This window comes from Nylanderia fulva, unplaced genomic scaffold (genome assembly GCF_048542155.1).
Source record: "Nylanderia fulva isolate GAGA-0341 unplaced genomic scaffold, ASM4854215v1 Scaffold945, whole genome shotgun sequence".
Taxonomy (NCBI): Eukaryota; Metazoa; Arthropoda; class Insecta; order Hymenoptera; family Formicidae; genus Nylanderia; species Nylanderia fulva.
The window spans coordinates 293-21,328 of record NW_028191074.1 but is presented as its reverse complement, the minus strand read 5'-3'; the positions used below and the strand labels follow the sequence as shown (position 1 = coordinate 21,328).

Below are 21,036 nucleotides of genomic sequence, written 5' to 3'. Positions count from 1 at the left end.
ATAAATTATTATTATAAGTTAATACAGCAATAAACGTGCCAGGGCTCGGCTCGCCGCGGTGGCGGGAATCACTTCCGCTTCTCCCACGTTGTTCTCCCAATCCAACCTGCTAACCTAAACGTGATAAAGCAAATCCTGAGTGCTGCCAGATAGACCATGGAAAGTGTCTCGAGAAGACCAAGTCCCCCTTCCTTCATAGGCGTGTATAGGAAGGCACTATTTGTGGTTTCATGCAGATGTAAGATCTGTTTAACACCGCTTCTAATGGCTATGTCAATGTTTTTCAGCGTCTCTTTGGATGGCGGACGCATTACCAACCCATAGGTGAATCTGGGTAGCAGGTACGTGCGCAACAGAAGTATCTTCTGCATCGGCTTAATAGGGAGCGCCTTCACCCTCTCTATGACTCCCTGAATCGTATGGAGCTCTGAACCCTCGATCAGGCCTCTCCAAGGTGTGGCTGTTGCACCTAGATATCTAAAGGCTTTATCTGGTTTTCCATATCGGGGTTCCTCTTACGACCATCTCCGGGTCTCTAATGTACCAGGTTTTTGGTCTTGGTACGTACTCGAAGGCGAAGCATTTCTCAATAGAAAGCGCCATACCACGCTTTCTTAGCTCGGTATAGACCGAGTTGATCTGACCGATGGACGTTCGTCGGTCTTGTGCTAAGAGTACCATATCATCAGCGAATGCCATTGCTGCCAAATTGCGCTCCTCGACTTTAACACCTACGGTGTTTTCTTGCACCATTTCAATTATAGGCTTAATCACCAAGTTAAACAAGATGGGTGACAGGGGATCGCCTTGCTTGACACCTCTCTTTAATTCGATCGGCACCCCGTCACTTCTAGCCTTTATAGTGGTCTTGCAACCACTGTACATGTTCACGATGTAATTTGCCACTTTGGCCGGGATTCCTTTTCTTATTAATGCCCAATAGATTGCCTTGTGTGGGATAGTATCGAATGCTTTCGATATATCCAGGACGGTGAAAACACCGCCCGACGCTTTTGCTTCACTAATGGCTGCACTGAGTAGTCTAGTGTTCGTAAAACAGCCATTCTCTTTAGTAAAGCCTTTCTGTCTTAGCGTCTGTTGAATGACCTCACGTATGCGACGGTCCAGCAGCGATGAAAATATTCTGCTTAACATTGAGGAGATAGTTATAGGCCTCCAGTTTTTAACATCCGAGAGATCTTTACTCGCTTTAGGTATAAGGGTAGTGCGATTCTGCTTCCAAGCTATTGGACAAGCCTCTTTTAGGAGCAGGAGATTGAAGAACTTAGCCAAAACAATACTGATGCCTTTTCCTTTCAAGTCAGCCTTTTCAATCTTATCTAAACCAACAGCTGAAAAGTTGGCAATGCGTCTGATTTTGTCCTGCACTTCCTTTGGCTTTATTGGTAGGAAGATATCTCTCAGCGGAACCTCGGCGTCTGCAACACCGATTGGTTCTTGCTGGGGGCCGGGCGAACCCCATAGATTGGTGTACAATTCTTTAATTTTCGCCATCTCGGGCGATTGACGCAATTGTATAAGCGATAGGTCATTGGCGGCCACGGCATCTGCCAGCTTCCTTGGACAGTTATTCATTAGCTCCTGGCATTTTGCAAAGGCGAAGCGCCTCTTCTCCATTCTGTTTGGCGGACGGCTTTTGGTTTTTCGATTCCTACGTTTTCTGGAATTTTATGTACTCCCTTGTTTTTATTCAGGCATTCTGTTATCTCGTCGCATAGCAAGTCAATATCCTCACTGGTCGTTCTTTTACTTGCTAACGAGACCAGTCTTGCAACCATGGTTGCCCATACGCCTTTCAGTTCACTTTCCGCTTCGATTTCCGCCAGCACACTCTCTCTCCAATCCTCGCCTTCAAAGGATAATTGCTCCGGCGCTGCACTTCGCGCCGGAGATTCGTTCTGCGTTCTAGGAACCTTGACTACAGCAGCCAATTCTGGCTGCCGTGGAGCTACATCAGGTTGTGGGGCCGGTACAACGGCCGGTTTCAGTCGACGTCTTGCATCGCTTATTTGCTTATTGGTTTTACCCGGGAAAAATTCCATCAACCTGATGTTAATGTTTCGCTTGTCTTGGAACCTTAGATTGAGTTGTTCGAGCCGTTCCATCTCATCCGCAGTCCACACGGTTAACTTTCTGCTACTCTTTTCGGCTGGTTTTTTAGCCTTGGCTGCTCTCTTTGTATTCCTTATTTTCGGTTGAGCAAACCTTTCATGTTGCGAGAGCCCAATCCTTGATTCGAAGCTCAACTTACAGTTCTCGCATTTGTACTCGGCCGCTGGATTGACCTTTTTACCCCTGCACTTAGGGTAATGACAGCGCCATGAATGGATTTTCGGAAAGACTTCCCGACATTTCTCGCACTCCCAATTGACATGCACATCTGGATGTTGTTCTAGAAAGTGTGCGTTCAGCTGCTTTGCACCAATGCAACTGATACTTTCTACTGTTCTCCAAACATTTTGGGCAGTCCATGACTGCATCTGTACTTCCTTGGATGGTCAAGGGCTGGGTAACCCGAATGGGTATTGAGTCCCATCTCCCGTCCGACGGCGCCCTTGGGACTCGGGCGCCGCTCGCGCTTCCTCGCCTTTTCGCCACATAGGCAGCGTCCGCCCCGCCAGAAGCGTTCTCGAGGTCGTCCGCCTCCGAGGCTTTTTCTATTTACTATCCATATTTGCTCCTGAATAGACCGTCGCCTGGAGCCAAGACGACGGTCGGGCAATCGTGGGCTGCGCCCCACCCCGACGGTTATAAATTAGTTTGCGGCGTGTTGCTTTCGATTTCCGCAAACAAACTCTGGGCACTCTAGGCTGCTCTTCACCCCGATGGTTTCTTTGGTGTCTGATTGCACAAGGTATACCCGGACTACAAAGAGCCGGCTTGGAAGAAGAGAAAAGGCAAGCTGGGGGTTAGTTTCCCAATTCTGGGACAGCAATTTCCCTTTTTCACAGAATAATCTGTTCCCCCATGATGGCTTACGCCATTTGATTCCTTTCTTCGCTTCGCCTTTTTGGCCGATGACAGGCCTAACAAGTTATCCCTGATGCGCCAGCATGGCGAGTTCCGAGCGTGCTAATTTGCTCGGCGCTGTACACCCGTTAGCCGTCGCCCACCGTACCGTCTTGCTATGGTGGGGACGTTGCCCGGGAGTGACCATGAGGAGGTGGGGTACAACTTGGACGTGAGAGGCTGAAGGTCCTTACTAGAGGACTTTGTTGGCGCATCACGACCCAACTACGACTCTCTCTAAGTACCATCGCGGCGTGTTGCTTTGAGGACCGAGAGAGTCATAGTTACTCCCCCGAGAGAGTCATAGTTACTCCCCCGAGAGAGTCATAGTTACTCCTGCCGTTTACCCGCGCTTGCTTGAATTTCTTCACGTTGACATTCAGAGCACTGGGCAGAAATCACATTGCGTCAACACCCGCGAGGGCCATCGCAATGCTTTGTTTTAATTAGACAGTCGGATTCCCCTAGTCCGTGCCAGTTCTGAGCTGAGTGTTGAATGGCGGCCGAAGAGGACGACCACGACGGCTCGCGCCGCCACGGAAGCCTTGCAGCAAGGAAGATCCGCGGGAGGCCAAGGCACGGGACCGAGCTCGGATCCCGGGACCGGCGCGAGAACGCCGACCGTTCACCTCGCCCAGGCCCGGCACGTCAGCCAGACCCGCTTCCCGACCAAGCCCGACACGCCCCGCTCCTCAGAGCCAATCCTTATTCCGAAGTTACGGATCCAATTTGCCGACTTCCCTTACCTACATTATTCTATCGACTAGAGGCTCTTTACCTTGGAGACCTGCTGCGGATATGGGTATGAACCGGCGCGACACCTCCACATGGCCCTCTCCTGGATTTTCAAGGTCCGAGGGGAAGATCCGGACACCGCCGCAACTGCGGTGCTCTTCGCGTTCCAAACCCTATCTCCCTGCTAGAGGTTTCCAGGGAACTCGAACGCTTATACAGAAAAGAAAACTCTTCCCGGATCTCCCGACGGCGTCTCCAGGTCATTTTGGGTTACCCCGACGAACACTCTTACGAGGGCCCGAATTGTATGCGGTTCCGCTGCCGGGTTCCGGAATAGGAACCGGATTCCCTTTCGCCCGACGGGCGTGTTTCTTTCGTATAATATTTATTATTATTTCTCGACACTCGAGTATATTGTACGCCGTCATTGACATAGGATTTCTCCTAGGGCTTAGGATCGACTGACTCGTGTGCAACGGCTGTTCACACAAAACCCTTCTCCACGTCAGTCCTCCAGGGCCTCGCTGGAGTATTTGCTACTACCACCAAGATCTGCACCGACGGCGGCTCCAGGCAGGCTCGCGCCCAGACCCTTCTGCGCTCACCGTCGCGACCCTCCTACTCGTCAGGGCTTCGTGACGACGCGAGAGAAGACTAACGCCCGCTCCCGGTTGCCGCCCCACTTGCCGCTGACGGCAGAGTATAGGCTCGACGCTTCAGCGCCATCCATTTTCAGGGCTAGTTGCTTCGGCAGGTGAGTTGTTACACACTCCTTAGCGGATTCCGACTTCCATGGCCACCGTCCTGCTGTCTTAAGCAACCAACGCCTTTCATGGTGTCCCATGAGCGTCGAGTTGGGCGCCTTAACTCTGCGTTTGGTTCATCCCACAGCGCCAGTTCTGCTTACCAAAAATGGCCCACTTGGCACTCTGATCCGAAGATGCTCGTGGTTTCATAATTCAAGAAAGCCAGAGATCTCACCCATTTAAAGTTTGAGAATAGGTTGAGGTCGTTTCGGCCCCAAGGCCTCTAATCATTTGCTTTACCAGATGAGACTCGCGCGCGTTCCGTGCGGAACGGCCGAGTGCCAGCTATCCTGAGGGAAACTTCGGAGGGAACCAGCTACTAGATGGTTCGATTAGTCTTTCGCCCCTATACCCAGTTCCGACGATCGATTTGCACGTCAGAATCGCTACGGACCTCCATCAGGGTTTCCCCTGACTTCGTCCTGACCAGGCATAGTTCACCATCTTTCGGGTCCCAACGTGTACGCTCTGGGTGCGCCTCTTCTCGCGATGAGAACGAGACGCCCCGGGAGTGCGAGGCCGCATCGCGACGCGGCCCATCCTCCCTAGGTCGACGGCCAGGGCCGACCTCCACTTTCATTACGCCTTTAGGTCTCGCGACAAGTCCCAATGACTCGCGTACATGTTAGACTCCTTGGTCCGTGTTTCAAGACGGGTCCTAAGAGTACCCAAAGCAGTAGCGTCGCCGACCGGTTCGCAGGCCTGTCGAAGGTGTACCGTACTGTAACCAACAGCGGGCCAGGACCGGGGACGGCGCGAAGTCCGTATCCTCCGAGTACAGTGGCGCGCGCTTGCGACGGTCTCGACGCACCGTGAATAGTGCGGCCTGATACTTTGCGCGTACCACCGAGCAGCCGGCCGGGCGACCGAGGGTTTGTCGCGTGCCGTTTTTCCGGCGACGCGACAGACACCGCACCCGGGCCGTAGACCGACACCCAGCGGGTCGCGACGTTCTACTTGGGGAGAAGTGCACGACGACGAGCGCCGGACATCGGCGCACGGTAGCGTGCCCGCGCGCGAGCCGCAAGGACTCCGCGGGACATCGCCGACCGACGCAAAGCCAGCGCCGCTGACGATGAATCTCCCCGTTCGATCTTTTGGGTTTCTTAGGTTTACCCCTGATCGGTTTCACGTACTCTTGAACTCTCTCTTCAAAGTTCTTTTCAACTTTCCCTCACGGTACTTGTTCGCTATCGGTCTCGTGGTCGTATTTAGCCTTAGATGGAGTTTACCACCCACTTAGAGCTGCACTCTCAAGCAACCCGACTCTAAGGAGAGATCCTCCCGAGGCGCGCACCGGTCGCTACGGGCTTGGCACCCTCTACGGGTAAGTGGCCCCATTCAAGATGGACTTGGACGCGACGCGGCACCTCGGGATAAGCGGATCCTCCCAAACACCACATTTTCCTGCGGCAGAATCGCGGGATTCGGTGCTGGGCTCTTTCCTGTTCGCTCGCCGCTACTAAGGAAATCCTGGTTAGTTTCTTTTCCTCCGCTTAATAATTTACTTAAATTCAGCGGGTAATCTCGCCTGCTCTGAGGTCGTTGCATAGTGAGTTTTCGTAGCCGTTTGCCTCCTCCGCGTCGCTCATCGTCGTCTCTCCTCTATAATATATATTATAAGAGAGAGAGAGAGAGAGAGAGCGTCGAAGAGAGAGCAGCAGCGGCAGCACACGAAATACGCGAGAAGGCAAATCGCCGGGGCGCTAACCGCACACACATTCGTTGGTGGTAATGGAGACGATATATCGCGGGGTTCGAGATTCTCGGCTCTCCCTTCTCTTTTATATACGAAATTTGGGCGGAATCGATTCGACGAGTACACGACGCGGCGCGCCGGTCCCCTTTTTTCGCTTTACGAAAATTTCGTGGACTCGGACACGCGGTCGGCTCGCGATTCAAAACCCTTCTCCGTAATGAGGTAAAGGATTACGAATGCTCTCTCCGCCGGACGACGACGCGCCGTATATTTCTCCGTAATACCGTTATGTGTGCGGGCAAGGGCGCCTCGGCATAAGTCGCGCGAGCGCTATCGCACCGAGAGACGCGGCACAGAGTGCGAGAGCAGTCCGGTCAGTCTGTGTGATGTACGGAGAGGAGAGACGGTGAGACAAGCGCTACCTACTTTCGGGAGACAACGACGCACGCGCCGCTCTAGGGAAAGCGGTGCCATTCACCGTCCTGACCCTTTTTTTGGCCGTTTGTTGCTCCCTTCGCGCGCGCTCTTACTCTCATCCCATTTCTCCTCGGCTCTCGCGTACACACACGACTTGGATACACAAACACGCTCCCCCTCTTAATTCGCGCAGCATTCTCTGGGCGCGCGTTCGCCAACGTTTTACACGCTTGTGCGCTTCTCCTCCTCATTATTATTATTTCGGTGTGTCATTTCAGACGACGCCAGAATTTGCACCGCGGCCGGTCGGCGCGGCACAGACACCTCGGGCGAACGTCCAACGATCGCTCGTACGCCCATTGTAAGCGTTGCACACGGCACAGGCGACGCGCGCGCCATTGTCTGGTCGCCCGCGTCGTGGCCGTGCGCGCTTTTCGGGCGCAAGCAGTTTAGGGGTACTAAAACGACCCTCAGCCAGGCGTGGTCCGGGAATTGTATCCGTGGACCGCAATGTGCGTTCGAAATGTCGATGTTCATGTGTCCTGCAGTTCACAAGTTGACGCGCAATTAGCTGCTTCTTCATCGACCCACGAGCCAAGTGATCCACCGTTCAGGGTAATCGTTCGAAATTTTTGCGTTCGCGAAGAAACGCGCTTCTCGTTCAACCATCGTGGTCTCTTCTCTCGGACGAGAGAGAGAGAATAATCGTGGTGGCTCTTCGATCAGCCTGTCCGCGCGCCTCCTCGGACGCGCGCGGACCGCCGCCTCCCGCCAGGGAAAGCTACGGCACAAAGATAGAGTTGTGTGTTTCTCGTTCGGAGCGTCTCTCCCGCAACGGGAGAGCCGGGGCGGAAGCTCTTTGAAGAAACCGTCGGACCGACACAGTTGACAGATTGGTCGAAATATCATCGATCCCTTCTCTGTGTTATATATATATTATAATAATATATGGGGGTCCTCTCGCTCGGCACTCGCGGTCGCACACCGTGTGTTCTCGGCACGCTGACCGCTGCCCCGCGACAACGGGGAGGGCGCGCGTCGACGAACGTCGTGGGTGCTGCACACACGCGTGCGCGGGCATAGGTTACCACCGGTTCGCGCTCAATGCCGAATCGACGCTCTGTGTGTGTGTGGCCGGAGAATGGCACACACACGAGCGTGATCGCGAAGCGTCTCGCTCCGAATCGTCGTCGAACACCGCCGGGCGCGCTGCTCTGCTTGCCGACTACTTTCGGTCAGAGAGGCGCGACGGCGTCCGTCGTTATATCAAAACACAACAACAAATTCCGTCAAATCCGTTATTTTTTTTTTCTCTGAGAGCGCCTTTTCAGCGCGTCCATTCAGTCGCCGACTGCTGCGAGCGCGCGTCTCTCCCAAAAGAGAGGACTCTCGACGCAGAGCAGGACCTCCGGAACGTTAATGATCCTTCCGCAGGTTCACCTACGGAAACCTTGTTACGACTTTTACTTCCTCTAAATGATCAAGTTTGGTCATTTTCCCGGCAACATCGGCAATGCCGAGACATTGCCGCGCACCAGTCCGAAGACCTCACTAAATTATTCAATCGGTAGTAGCGACGGGCGGTGTGTACAAAGGACGTAATCAACGCGAGCTTATGACTCGTGCTTACTGGAAATTCCTCGTTCATGGGGAACAATTGCAAGCCCCAATCCCTAGCACGAAGGAGGTTCAGCGGGTTACCCGGGCCTTTCGGCCAGGGAACACACGCTGATTCCTTCAGTGTAGCGCGCGTGCGGCCCAGAACATCTAAGGGCATCACAGACCTGTTATTGCTCAAACTCGTGCAACTAGAAGCCGCCTGTCCCTCTAAGAAGATTTGTTTGTACGTTGGTAGTAAAAACCCGCCAGCCGAAGCCGGGGGCCTTCGCGATACCATAAGGTACGCCTATTTAGTAGGCTAGAGTCTCGTTCGTTATCGGAATTAACCAGACAAATCGCTCCACCATCTAAGAACGGCCATGCACCACCACCCACCGAATCAAGAAAGAGCTATCAATCTGTCAATCCTTCCGGTGTCTGGGCCTAGTGAGGTTTCCCGTGTTGAGTCAAATTAAGCCGCAGGCTCCACTCCTGGTGGTGCCCTTCCGTCAATTCCTTTAAGTTTCAGCTTTGCAACCATACTTCCCCCGGAACCCAAAAGCTTTGGTTTCCCGGAAGCTGCCCGCCGAGTCATCGGAGGAACTTCGGCGGATCGCTAGCTGGCATCGTTTATGGTTAGAACTAGGGCGGTATCTGATCGCCTTCGAATCTCTAACTTTCGTTCTTGATTAATGAAAACATTTTTGGCAAATGCTTTCGCTTCTGTCCGTCTTGCGACGATCCAAGAATTTCACCTCTAACGTCGCAATACGAATGCCCCCATCTGTCCCTATTAATCATTACCTCGGGGTTCCAAAAACCAACAAAATAAAATCGAGGTCCTATTCTATTATTCCATGCACGCAGTATTCAGGCAAAGGTAGCCTGCTTTAAGCACTCTAATTTGTTCAAAGTAAACGTACCGGCCAGACTCGACACTCAGTAAAGAGCACCGCGACGGGATATTAGTTGGGCCGCCCCTCGCGAAGCTAAGCCCACCGGTAGGACGTCCCACATCACGCCAGTTAAACACCGCGAGCGGTGAACCGACGGTGTGCGACACAGATTCAACTACGAGCTTTTTAACCGCAACAACTTTAATATACGCTATTGGAGCTGGAATTACCGCGGCTGCTGGCACCAGACTTGCCCTTCCAATGGATCCTCGTTAAAGGATTTAAAGTGTACTCATTCCGATTACGGGGCCTCGGATGAGTCCCGTATCGTTATTTTTCGTCACTACCTCCCCGTGACGGGAGTGGGTAATTTGCGCGCCTGCTGCCTTCCTTGGATGTGGTAGCCGTTTCTCAGGCTTCCCTCTCCGGAATCGAACCCTGATTCCCCGTTACCCGTTACAACCATGGTAGGCGCAGAACCTACCATCGACAGTTGATAAGGCAGACATTTGAAAGATGCGTCGCCGGTGCTAGGACCGTGCGATCAGCACAAAGTTATTCAGAGTCACCAAAATAAACGGTGGACGAACGGCGAGCCGCCCGCCACCGATTGGTTTTGATCTAATAAAAGCGTCCCTTCCATCACTGGTCGGGACTCTGTTTTGCATGTATTAGCTCTAGAATTACCACAGTTATCCAAGTAAATGTGGGTACAATCTAATGAACCATAACTGATTTAATGAGCCATTCGCGGTTTCACCTTAATTCGGCATGCACTGAGACATGCATGGCTTAATCTTTGAGACAAGGATATGACTACTGGCAGGATCAACCAGGGAGCTTCGTGTTCGGTTACTCGCAAGGGAGTAACTCGCGAGCGAACCCGAAGACTCGTCGCTAGCTCTTTTTCGCGCGCGCGCGCGCGCGTTCGATGCCGAAACACCGACGCGCGCGCGACACGCTCGTATGTGCCATTTTATTTGCCGCCGATCTTGCTCAGCCGGTCGGCGACACTCTGCTGTGTTTAACGCTATTATGTAAAGCGTACGAGAGAACGACGGAGGCGAGAGTAAACCCCCGACGCCGCCGCCTCTCCTTTTCTTCCTCCTCCTCTCCGTTCAAAAATCCACAAGATCAAAATACTCGTGTTCTTATTCTCCCAAATGTTATGATGCGCGGTTTCGAGAGACCGCGCGATTCACCCTGACGCTAGATCGACGATGGCGATGCTTAGACGTCGAGGACTGTTCTGTCTGGTTCGTACGCGTTTAACCGCACACGACCAGCAATAAGATTTCGCTACGGCGTACAAAGCGAGCGGGAAGAAGCAACTCTTCCCGCAAACTCGTATCCGTGGAGTAGATGCTCTGTAAGCGCGACGATTCCGCTGCTGCGTACGAAACGAGAGGGAACCGCGCGGCCAACACACTAGAGGCGTGCGCGCCACATAAGAGCCATTCGGTCTTGCGACACCGACTCGTGGCAATGCTGTGCTCGTAATAAATAAGTATGCGTTAATTTTGCGCGCGTTCGGCGACGAACGAGAAGAGCCGCACCGTAATCCCCGGCGAAAGGAATACGAGACGACGCGAGAGTCGAACGTACGTTCTCGCGAGACACGCAACCTCCAAGCATGAGAAGACTTGGCGGCGGCGCGTTCTGCGACGATCGTATATTATTTTATATATTCGTGGTTTCCAAATCAAACATTTTATATAAATGTTCTCTCCGTGTCAGAGTCGCTACTCGACAAAATCCGTTCTCGACCCGTTCGGGCGATTCTTCGTTTGTCAACGTCGAGAGCGCGACACGTACAATATTAATCTCTCCTACCTCTTATAGTACCCAACCGACCGGCCAAGCGGTCGGCGACGGTACGGAGAGCGGTCGAAACACGCCGGAGTGGCGAGAGACTCGAGAAAGTACGTTTACGACTCGTCCGGACTCGCTCGACTCGTTCGACGCGCCGAGCGCGACGTATCTCTTATAGTACCCAACCGGCCGGCCAGGCGGTCGGCGACGCACGGTCCTACGCACGGCCGTATGCGAGCGCGAGCGCCGAAAGGCGCGTTCAATCGAGACATTGTCGCGGAGAGCGAACGATCGAAAAGTCCTATTGTACGATAAAATATTATCACGATAGCCGTATGGCGAATGTCAAACAACGATAATTAGCATTAATTAAGAAGGAAACAAACGAAATGCCGGGACAATAAGGTATAAGCACCGACGGTACCTCCGGGCCGGGCGGCACCTCCGGGTCGGGCGGCACCTCCGGGCCAGGCGACACCTCCGGGAACCACGGCCGACCGGCAGCACCTCCGGGCCGGGCGGCACCTCCGGGCCGGGCGACACCTCCGGGCCGGGCGACACCTCCGGGCCGGGCGACACCTCCGGGAACCACGGCCGACCGGCGACACCTCCGGGCCGGGCGACACCTCCGGGCCGGGCGACACCTCCGGGAACCACGGCCGACCGGCGACACCTCCGGGCCGGGCGACACCTCCGGGAACCACGGCCGACCGGCGACACCTCCGGGACGGGCGGCACCTCCGGACGACCGAATGATCTCTCGAAGTCAGACGACCGCCGGCGGTACCTCCGGAACACTTAACGACGATTTACGGCGCCGCAACGAGGAGAGCTACGTAAAAACGTTTCGGACGAAAGTTACTTACTATTCGGCGCTCGCTCGACATAAGGGCGCTGTCCGATTACTAACTCGAAACGTGTCTCTCAAACCCACGTGTCGGAGACATATATTTCGAATTATTACGGATGATACGCAACACGCAAGCTGCGGTGACCGCGATTACGGTACGGAACACTCGCCCGATGCGAAATCACGCGCGCGGCAACCGAGACGGCTCGTTACGGGCGTGATTATACGTGCGGCACCACATAACGGCCGGCGTCAACTTGGGGACGGACGGCACCTCCGGGACGTGCGACACCTCCGGACGACCGAATGATTTCACCAAGTCCGTCGCCCGCCGGCGGTACCTCCGGGGCACTTGACGGCGAGTAGCGCCGCTACGAGGTGATAATGCTACGATACGGAAATACGTTTCGGACAAAGGTTTCGTACTTTTCGACGCTCCGCACGACCGCGCGACACGATTATTACGATATCTGCTAATTCCCGGCTACCACTCGTCGGATGCACAATCTTCGAGATTCTACGACCGATACGTGGACGAATGCAGGCAGGATGCCGATAAGCGAAGCCGGAGTGTTTGCACGAATAAACTTTCCGATGCGTCCTCATTTAATTAATCTCATTTAGCTCGCTCGTTAGCGGTACAAGCGAGAACTCGGGAACAGGCGCAAAATTAAACGTCACTTAAATGAATAAATATTTTTTCAGAAAATATTTATTTAGTCAAATCGGAAATATTTTAATTTTTTATTAAAAAGTAATACGTAGATTACTTGTATTTAAGAAATTGCAAAAAATAAGTAGAATACCTAATTTTTATTATTTCAACACATAAAACTTAAAGTTAAGTTGCGTTGTGAGAATTTTATAAAAAAAGAAGTTAGAGAAATTGCACTGCGCAAAGTCATTTATTTTGATTTCTTCATATATTTATATTATATGTAGAGTAGCAATACTGTGTAGTTATTACAATTCTTTTATTGATAATATATATTCATGATTACAAGTGCAATATGTGAAATTAATTATATGACACATTAAGCTAAAAGTTAAGTTACATTGCGAGAATTTTATAAAAAAGAAAGTTGGAAAAGCTGCACTACGCAAAGCTATTTATTTTGATTTTTTCATATATTTTCAGTTTTTATAAATTTATCAAATCAGAGTGAATTCTCTCTTTAATATTATTTAGTATTATATTTAGTATAATATTTTAGTATTATATTTAGTATTATATTTTAGTATTATATTTAGTATTATATTTTACTATTATATTTGTCACTATGTCAAAGTATATTAATATATTAATCTTTGTGATCAGATCTCTCAGAACAATGCGTGGATTATTTCTATTTAAACTATTAACAATTGCCAAAAAATCGTCTTTACTTTCTATAAAAATAAAGTAATTTTAATTATTTAGATATAAGTAATCAGAAATTAACGCATTGATGCAAGAATTTAACTGACAAGAAAATTAAAAAGCGCTGTGTAATAACTTTAGATTTTTTACGATTTATATTAATATTAACCTGTCAAAAATCAAATTAATATGTTATGTGCTGTTGTATGCACTTAATACGTACAATATTATTGCAATGAAAACATTTTATATTACTTTAAATAAATATATAATAATGATACTATTCTGTACAATTATACATATAATACATGTTTTTCTTAAAATTCCTATTAACTGAACAATTAATGTGTATCGTCTTGTGTTTTATATTTATCACATGATAATTACAAAAATTTTTAAAAATTTGAATACCTAAAAGATTATAACTTAACGACATTTCCCATTATGTAAAAAAATGCAAATTAAAAAAAATTATTTAAATTAATTTTGAAATATTTATCTTCAGAAGAAATGCAGAAAATGTTTACACTCTTAGTTCTAGTATCTTAATAATAATTGTTAGAATCCATAAGGGGTTACATAGAACCCATAATTAAACATTGGATTTACGAAGATAATTTTTCAATTTGAGGTACTTAAAAATTTTTTATTCAAAAGCAAAGCAAATGAGAAAATAAGAAAAAGAGACTAATTTCACAGAGATAAATAAATATCAAGTTATTAATACACGAACAATTGCTTTCTCGAATATTACAGATAAGAAGTACCTTCGCATTGTGTAGCACAGCTCTGACTAAGCAGAACAATTGTCTCTGCCCAGTGCTGAGATTACTACCACCTTCAACCAAGACTGCATTCAAACCATCCAATCGATGAAAAAAAGAATGCACTTTACATTTCTCAAAAGTTTTGTATATATGTGCATATAGGTATACTGATCCAACGGATCCACATTCTCTCGATTAGTACCCAAGATAAGAAACGGATTCTGAGGTATAATTGCTAAATGGGATCTGGAATGTTTTTCTTTTCTTTACAACTGTTTACATACAATAATTATTTTTTGCAAGTTTATGAATACCTTAATGTGTTCAGTTGTAACGTTTGAATATTCACGTTGTCGATTAATATACTCCCAGAACTGATCTCTGTCAGTCTAAACAACGAAGATAGGAACAAACTTTTTCCAGCACCGGTGCAACCAACGACGCCTATTTTTTCCGCTGGTCGAGTAACGAATGTTATCTCTTTCAACGATGGCACTAAATGGTTCCTGCGAATATAATTACAAAAATTTCTTTTACCAAATGTTACAATCGTGCATTATCTTTATCAAAAAATTTGAAAATATTACCTGTACATCAAAACAACTTCTTTAAATTCCACAACACTTTGACTAGGCCACGCGTAAGGTTGATTAGTGCCCATTGTATTTTCAGTCGGCACATGATCTAAATACTGTTTAACTCGTTCCACCGTAATCTCTCTCTCTGTCTCAGTAACACCAGCGCGATGACGCGACACGTGATATGCGACGAATCGCGAGAATAGGATTTTCTACCTATTCATATAAACGCGATGCGCGATTACGAAACCTAACATCATTTATTGCATATTTACCATTTATTGCAATTCTATAATTTAATGACAATATCACTCTCGGATCAATGTCGTTGCACGTTTATTTATGACCAAAGAGATCCTCTTTGTTTATAACGACATCGCATCTATAGATAGGATCGCAGTAAATCGCTCGTCGCGCGCTACAAATCTTCAAACTTGGTCAACTTTTTTGCGATGTCGCACTCTATAGTGCGACGGATATAACGTGCGAACAAGCTGTACGCTCATTGGATATCGCGCATCGCGTGTCGCGTCATCGCGCTGGTGTGCAGGAGCCATAAAGGTGCCTTTACATGGTAGCATCAAGCGTCAAGCATCTACGTTTGCGCAGATGTCACATAAGAAAGAAAATAGCTTCTTGTGGCTAATAATATTAATAAATATAATAAATATAATGATTATAATTAATATTATATTAATTTTCAGTACTAATATGTGCTAATATTCATTTGATCTCGACTTATTCATTGTATGATCTCGTATGATTCATCTTATTATTAGCAGCAAGAAGCTGAAATCTATTTTATTTAACATTTGCGCAATGAGTTTTTGCGCCGACACGTTTGATGCTATTATATAAAAGCATCTTTATATCCAAATAATCCAATAGGATCGCATTGGAGCGAGAAGTATGTTGGGGGGGAGCCTGCTATGCGAACAAACTTATAATTTGGCGGGACCGGCACCTTCCATATTTATTAGCAATATTGCTAAAGAAATTGCGTAATATATATAAGATTTCGGTTTACATTTAATGAAAATCGTTTTGTTTCGTTTGTACGCGATTGCATCACATTAAGTGAAAAATGTCACGATATATATTATTTTTTTGTAATTATCATAAATATCATGTAAATATAAAACACAAGAGAAAACGCGTAAAATGTCCAGTTAGGAATCGTAAAAAAACATGTATTATACGTACAATTGCACAGAATAGTAAGTATCACCATTCTATATTTATTTAAAATAATATAAAATTTTTTCATTGCAATAATATTGTTAATATTGAGCACAACAGCACGTAACCTTTTTATTCGATTTTTAACAGGTTAATATTAACTTAAGTCGTAAAAATCTAAAGTTTTTACTTAGCACTGCTTTTTAATTTTCTTTTCAGTTAAATTCTTGCATCAACGCGTTAATTTCTGGTTATTTATATATAAATAATTGAAATTACTATATTTATTGTTACAGAAAATAAAAATGATCTTCTTGCAATTGCTAAAAGTTTAAATACAAATAATCCACGTATTGCTCTGAAAAACATAAACTTAATTGTCAATAATAATAATAGTAAGTATTACAGTATTATAATTCTAAAACTACATGCAATATATTGCATTTCTATTTTTTACAGTAATTATACTTTTTTTGTAGAAACTACAGAAATACCATAAGATGCTTGCATTATCAATATGAATTATACTAAAAAGAATACTAATACTAACAATTTATATAATGCTATTGATTTTGACAATAATGTAGTATCATTTCTTTATAATGGACAAGGCCACAATGCAAATGATCAAAGTAACATCAATTATCTTATAAAACACGTTGATTCTAATAACGGATTTAAAACGAAAATTATTGGTAATACTGATAATTTTACAAATAATAATGCCGATAATAATGGAAATGATAGCATTGTAGATAATATTAATGACAATAATTCTGCGAATAGTACTGATTTTGATAACAACGGGACATTTTCTAATGAACATGATCACACTGCAATAAATGATGAAAATTGTGTAACTAATAATTTTAACAAAATTGTTGGTTGTGATAATGCTATGATAATTTCTAGTGAGTCTAATAATGAGCAGAATAGAGTAAAGGCTACTAAACTTAACATTACATTTTCCTGTAATGACAGAAATCATAATGTAGTAGATAGCACTATTAATGCTAACATTTCTGCAAATGATACTGATTTTGATAATGTGATACTTTCTTATGAGAACAATAATGGTTGCAAAACAGTACATAGTGATATCAATAATTCTACGAATGATAATGATCCTAATATTGATACATCATGTTCTAATGAACATGATCACAATGCAATAAATGATGAAGGTTGCATCACTAATAATTCTAACAAAATTGTTGGTTGTGATAATGCTATGATAATTTCTAGTGAGTCTAATAATGAGCAGAATAGAGTAAAGGCTACTAAACTTAACATTACATTTTCCTGTAATGACAGAAATCATAATGTAGTAGATAGCACTATTAATGCTAACAGTTCAGCAAATGATACTGATTTTGATTATGTGATACTTTCTTATGAGAACAATAATGGTTGCAAAACAGTACATAGTGATATCAATAATTCTACAAATGATAATGATCCTAATATTGATACATCATGTTCTAATGAACATGATCACAATGCAATAAATGATGTTGCGTCACTAATAATTCTAACAAAATTGTTGGTTGTGATAATGCTATGATAATTTCTAATGAGTCTAATAATGAGCAGAATAGAGTAAAGGCTACTAAACTTAACATTACATTTTCTTGTAATGATAGAAATCATAATGTAGTAGATAGTACTATTAATGCTAACAATTCTGCAAATGATATTGATTTTAATAATGTGATATCTTTTTGTGATAATAGTAATGGTTGTAAAACGGTAGATAGTAATATTAGTATCAATAATTCTACGAATGATAATGATTCTAATATTGATATATCACTTTTGTGCAATAATAATAACATTAATGCTAATAATTCTAAGAATAACTGTGAGTTTGATAATAATGTGATATTTTCTTGTGATGATGACAATAACTGTCATGTAAATACTGATATTGATATTAATTTTATGAACAGTAATAATTATCTATATATATAAGCACCGTCTGTCTGTATGTATGTACGCGAACTACTTCCGCATTTGTGGACCGATTTTCGTGAAACTGGTACCAAAATGTTGCAAATTTTTTGGGGGTGGCTGCTGTGGGGTTTTTTTTTTATTTTTTTTTTTTTTTTTCTACAGAGAAGAGTATGTTTAATCTTTTTTTGCAATATTTCTGAACACATGGTATCAAAATGTTGCAAATTTTTTTGGAGATAACGACGATGCGGTTTTTTTAAGTGTTACACCCCCACCCACGCACCCACCCACGCATCCACCCACGCGCATGCGCATTTATGGACCAATTTTCACGAAATTAGTACCAAAATGTTGCAAATTTTTTTTAGAAAACTACTGGTTTATTTTTTTAAGTTTACCCCTCCACCCACGCACCCACCCACGCAATCGTATATTTATGAACCGATTTTTTTTTAATTGGTACCTCTTCCGGCTCTTGCCCATCGACCTTTCTGTTTTACTGCAAAAAATGATTATATTACATAATATTTATTTATAATATTATATTATTATATATAATATTGAGGAGGGAGAGGGAGAGAGAGAGAGAGAGAGAGAGAGAGAGAGAGAGAGAGAGAGAGAAAGAGAGAGAGGGATTAATTTAATCTATATATATAAGCACCGTCCGTCTGTCTGTCTGTCTGTCTGTGCCCGAACTACTTCCGCATTTGTGGACCGATTGTCTCGAAATTGGTACCAAAATATTGCAAATTTTTCGGGGGTGGCTGCTGTGGGTTTTTTTTAAATTTTTTTCTTCAGAGGAGGGTATGTTTTTGCGAAAAAAATTTTTTTTTGCAATATTTCTGAACACATGGTATCAAAATGTTGCAAAATTTTTGGAGATAGCGACGATGCGGTTTTTTTAAGTGTAACACCTCCACCCACGCATCCACCCACACGCATGCGCATTTATGGACCAATTTTCACGAAATTAGTACCAAAATGTTGCAAATTTTTCTGAGGAAACTGGTGTTTTATTTTTTTAAGTTTACGCCTCCACCCATGCAATCATCCACGCGCGTGCGCATTTATGGACCAATATTTTTACGAGATTGGTACAAAAATGTTGCAAATTTTTTGGAGATGGCGACGATGCGGTTTTTTCAAGTGTTACACCTCCACCCACGCACCCACCCACGCGCATGCGCATTTATGACCAATTTTCACGAAATTAGTACCAAAATGTTGCAAATTTTTCTGACAAAGCTGGTGTTTTATTTTTTTAAGTTTACGCCTCCACCCATGCACCCACCCACGCAATCGTATATTTATAAACCGATTTTTTTAAAATTGGTACCAAAATGTTGCAAATTTTTTGAAGATGGCGACGATGTGGTTTTTTCAATTGTTACACCTCCACCCACGCATTCATCCACGCGCGTGCGCATTTATGGACCAATATTTTTACGAAATTGGTACAAAAATGTTGCAAATTTTTTTGAGAAAGCTGCTGTGTGGTTTTTTAAAGTTTTATCCCACCCACGCATTCACCCACGCATTCACACATTTATTCACAGACTTTTTTGAAATTTGTACTCAAATTTTGTTGGGGATGGCTACTATGATTTTAACAAATTTTTATCATCCTATTCATCCACCCACGCACCCATGCACCCATGTGCATACGCATTTATTGACTTGGTCACACCAATAAGTAATTTTAAATAAATTTGTGTACATGTTTATGATTGCAAAAATTTGCAACATTTTGGTACTAATTTCGTGAAAATTGCATACAAATTAAAGGTTTATTTACACGAATTGCACACATAATCACAAATACGTACACAAATTTTTTAAAAATTACTTCTTGGTGTGACCAAGTCAATAAATGCGTATGCAAATGGGTGCATGGGTGCGTGGGTGGATGAATAGGATGATAAAAATTTGTTAAAATCATAGTAGCCATCTCCAACAAAATTTAACTACAAATTTCAAAAAAGTATGTGAATAAATGTGTGAATGCGTGGATGCATGCGTGGGTGGGATAAAACTTAAAAAAACCACACAGCAGCTTTCTCAGAAAAATTTGCAACATTTTGGTACTAATTTCGTGAAAATTGGTCCATAAATGCGCATGCGTGTGGGTGGAGGTGTAACACTTGAAAAAACCACATTGTCGCCAAAAATTTGCAACATTTTGGTACCAATTTTTTAAAAAATCCGTTCATAAATATGCGATTGTGTGGGTGGATGCGTAGGTGAAAGCGTAAACTTAAAAAACCCCACACACATACAGAGAGAGAGAGAGAGAGAGAGAGAAAGAGAGAGAGAGCGTGTGTCTTAAAGAAAGAGGGAGGGAGAGAGATAAGGAAAGAGAGAGCATGTGTCTTAAAGAGAGAGAGAGGGAGCGCGTGTGTTTTAGAGTGAGAGAGAGAGAAAGCGTGTCTTAAAAAAAGAAAATAAAATATCTGGGAGAAAGAAATAGATAACATAGTAGTCATCCACAAAAAAATTTAAACATTTATTTTGGTATAAATTTCGTGAAAGTCGAACAACAAATGTGGAAGTAGTTCGCGGTAATACAAAAAAAGAATTAATTTTTTGTGTTAAAACGGATTTAATATAGACTATATGAGGACCGCGCAAAGCGCGGTCCGAATAGAAAGGCTGGCTTTGAGGACCGCGCGAAGCGCGGTCCGAAAAGCTAGTCATAATAATAATCTGACATTTTCCAGTGATAATGACAATTTCAATGTGTCTGAAACGGGTATTGTTCTCAAAGATGTCATGATATTTCCTTTTAACGATGATTATAATTCTAGTATCTTAAATGATCTCACTAACGCCAAAGCTTCTATAAATTATAATAATAGTGATAACAATATGATTTCCTGTGATGATGAAAATATTAACGACAACATTGCTTGTGCAAACACATTAAGTAATGATAGTTATAATATAATGATTTCCCGTGATGATATTAATGACAATATTGCTTCTGCAAACACATCAAGTACTTCGGAATATCTACCTTCAGCATCGGAAATTACAATTGAAAAAGAAATTACGGAACATGAAAGCTTCCGCAATAATGTTTCTGCAACTAATGATAAAAATTCTTCAGAATCACTGATAGATCTTTCTTCTATCAATACATTTGGTTGTAGAGAAGACAATTTATATGTTCCATTTTCTCAACCTAAGGGACATCAAAAAAAAAATTTTTGCTACTATTGCAAAAAGTTTCAGAATAAAATTGCACGTCATTTAGAAAACGTGCATAAATTGGAACCTGAAGTAAAGAAATTTGTATTATTACCAAGGTGATCATATTTTTCAATTCTGTATAATTATTTAAGTTTATAGTATATTT

The 21,036-nt window shown here is 44.5% G+C and overlaps 2 protein-coding genes, 2 non-coding genes and 1 pseudogene across 4 annotated transcripts; 1 reads left to right on the top strand and 4 right to left on the bottom strand.

Annotated features, from left to right (window-relative positions):
- Positions 1-3,791: 3,791 nt before the first annotated feature.
- LOC146719558 (large subunit ribosomal RNA) lies at positions 3,792-6,093 on the bottom strand (annotated as a pseudogene).
- A 1,058-nt stretch (positions 6,094-7,151) lies between these two features.
- LOC146719557 (5.8S ribosomal RNA) lies at positions 7,152-7,305 on the bottom strand. The gene has a single exon (XR_014926483.1). It is a non-coding gene; the product is annotated as a 5.8S ribosomal RNA (ribosomal RNA).
- A 799-nt stretch (positions 7,306-8,104) lies between these two features.
- On the bottom strand, positions 8,105-10,021 carry LOC114941254 (small subunit ribosomal RNA). The gene has a single exon (XR_003821609.2). It is a non-coding gene; the product is annotated as a small subunit ribosomal RNA (ribosomal RNA).
- A 4,039-nt stretch (positions 10,022-14,060) lies between these two features.
- Positions 14,061-15,014, bottom strand: LOC114941250 (ABC transporter C family member 14-like). The gene is made up of 3 exons (XM_029316177.2): positions 14,559-15,014; positions 14,286-14,477; positions 14,061-14,217 (listed from the first exon to the last, which is right to left on the bottom strand). The coding sequence occupies exons 1-3, from the start codon at positions 14,630-14,632 to the stop codon at positions 14,061-14,063; spliced, it is 423 nt and encodes a 140-aa protein (XP_029172010.2). The 5' UTR covers positions 14,633-15,014.
- Positions 15,015-16,240: 1,226 nt separating this feature from the next.
- On the top strand, positions 16,241-17,292 carry LOC146719556 (uncharacterized). Its single transcript, XM_085490031.1, has one exon. It carries the CDS (start codon positions 16,246-16,248, stop codon positions 17,290-17,292), a length of 1,047 nt encoding a protein of 348 aa, XP_085346157.1. The 5' UTR covers positions 16,241-16,245.
- The last annotated feature ends 3,744 nt before the right edge of the window (positions 17,293-21,036 follow it).

Coding starts and splice junctions, on each gene's coding strand:
- LOC114941250 (XM_029316177.2), bottom strand. CDS start 14,632: ATGGGCACTAATCAACCTTACGCGTGGCCTAGTCAAAGTGTTGTGGAA. Junction 14,478..14,558: donor GAAGTTGTTTTGATGTACAG/GTAATATTTTCA, acceptor TTATATTCGCAG/GAACCATTTAGTGCCATCGT. Junction 14,218..14,285: donor TTACAACTGAACACATTAAG/GTATTCATAAAC, acceptor AAAACATTCCAG/ATCCCATTTAGCAATTATAC.
- LOC146719556 (XM_085490031.1), top strand. CDS start 16,246: ATGAATTATACTAAAAAGAATACTAATACTAACAATTTATATAATGCT.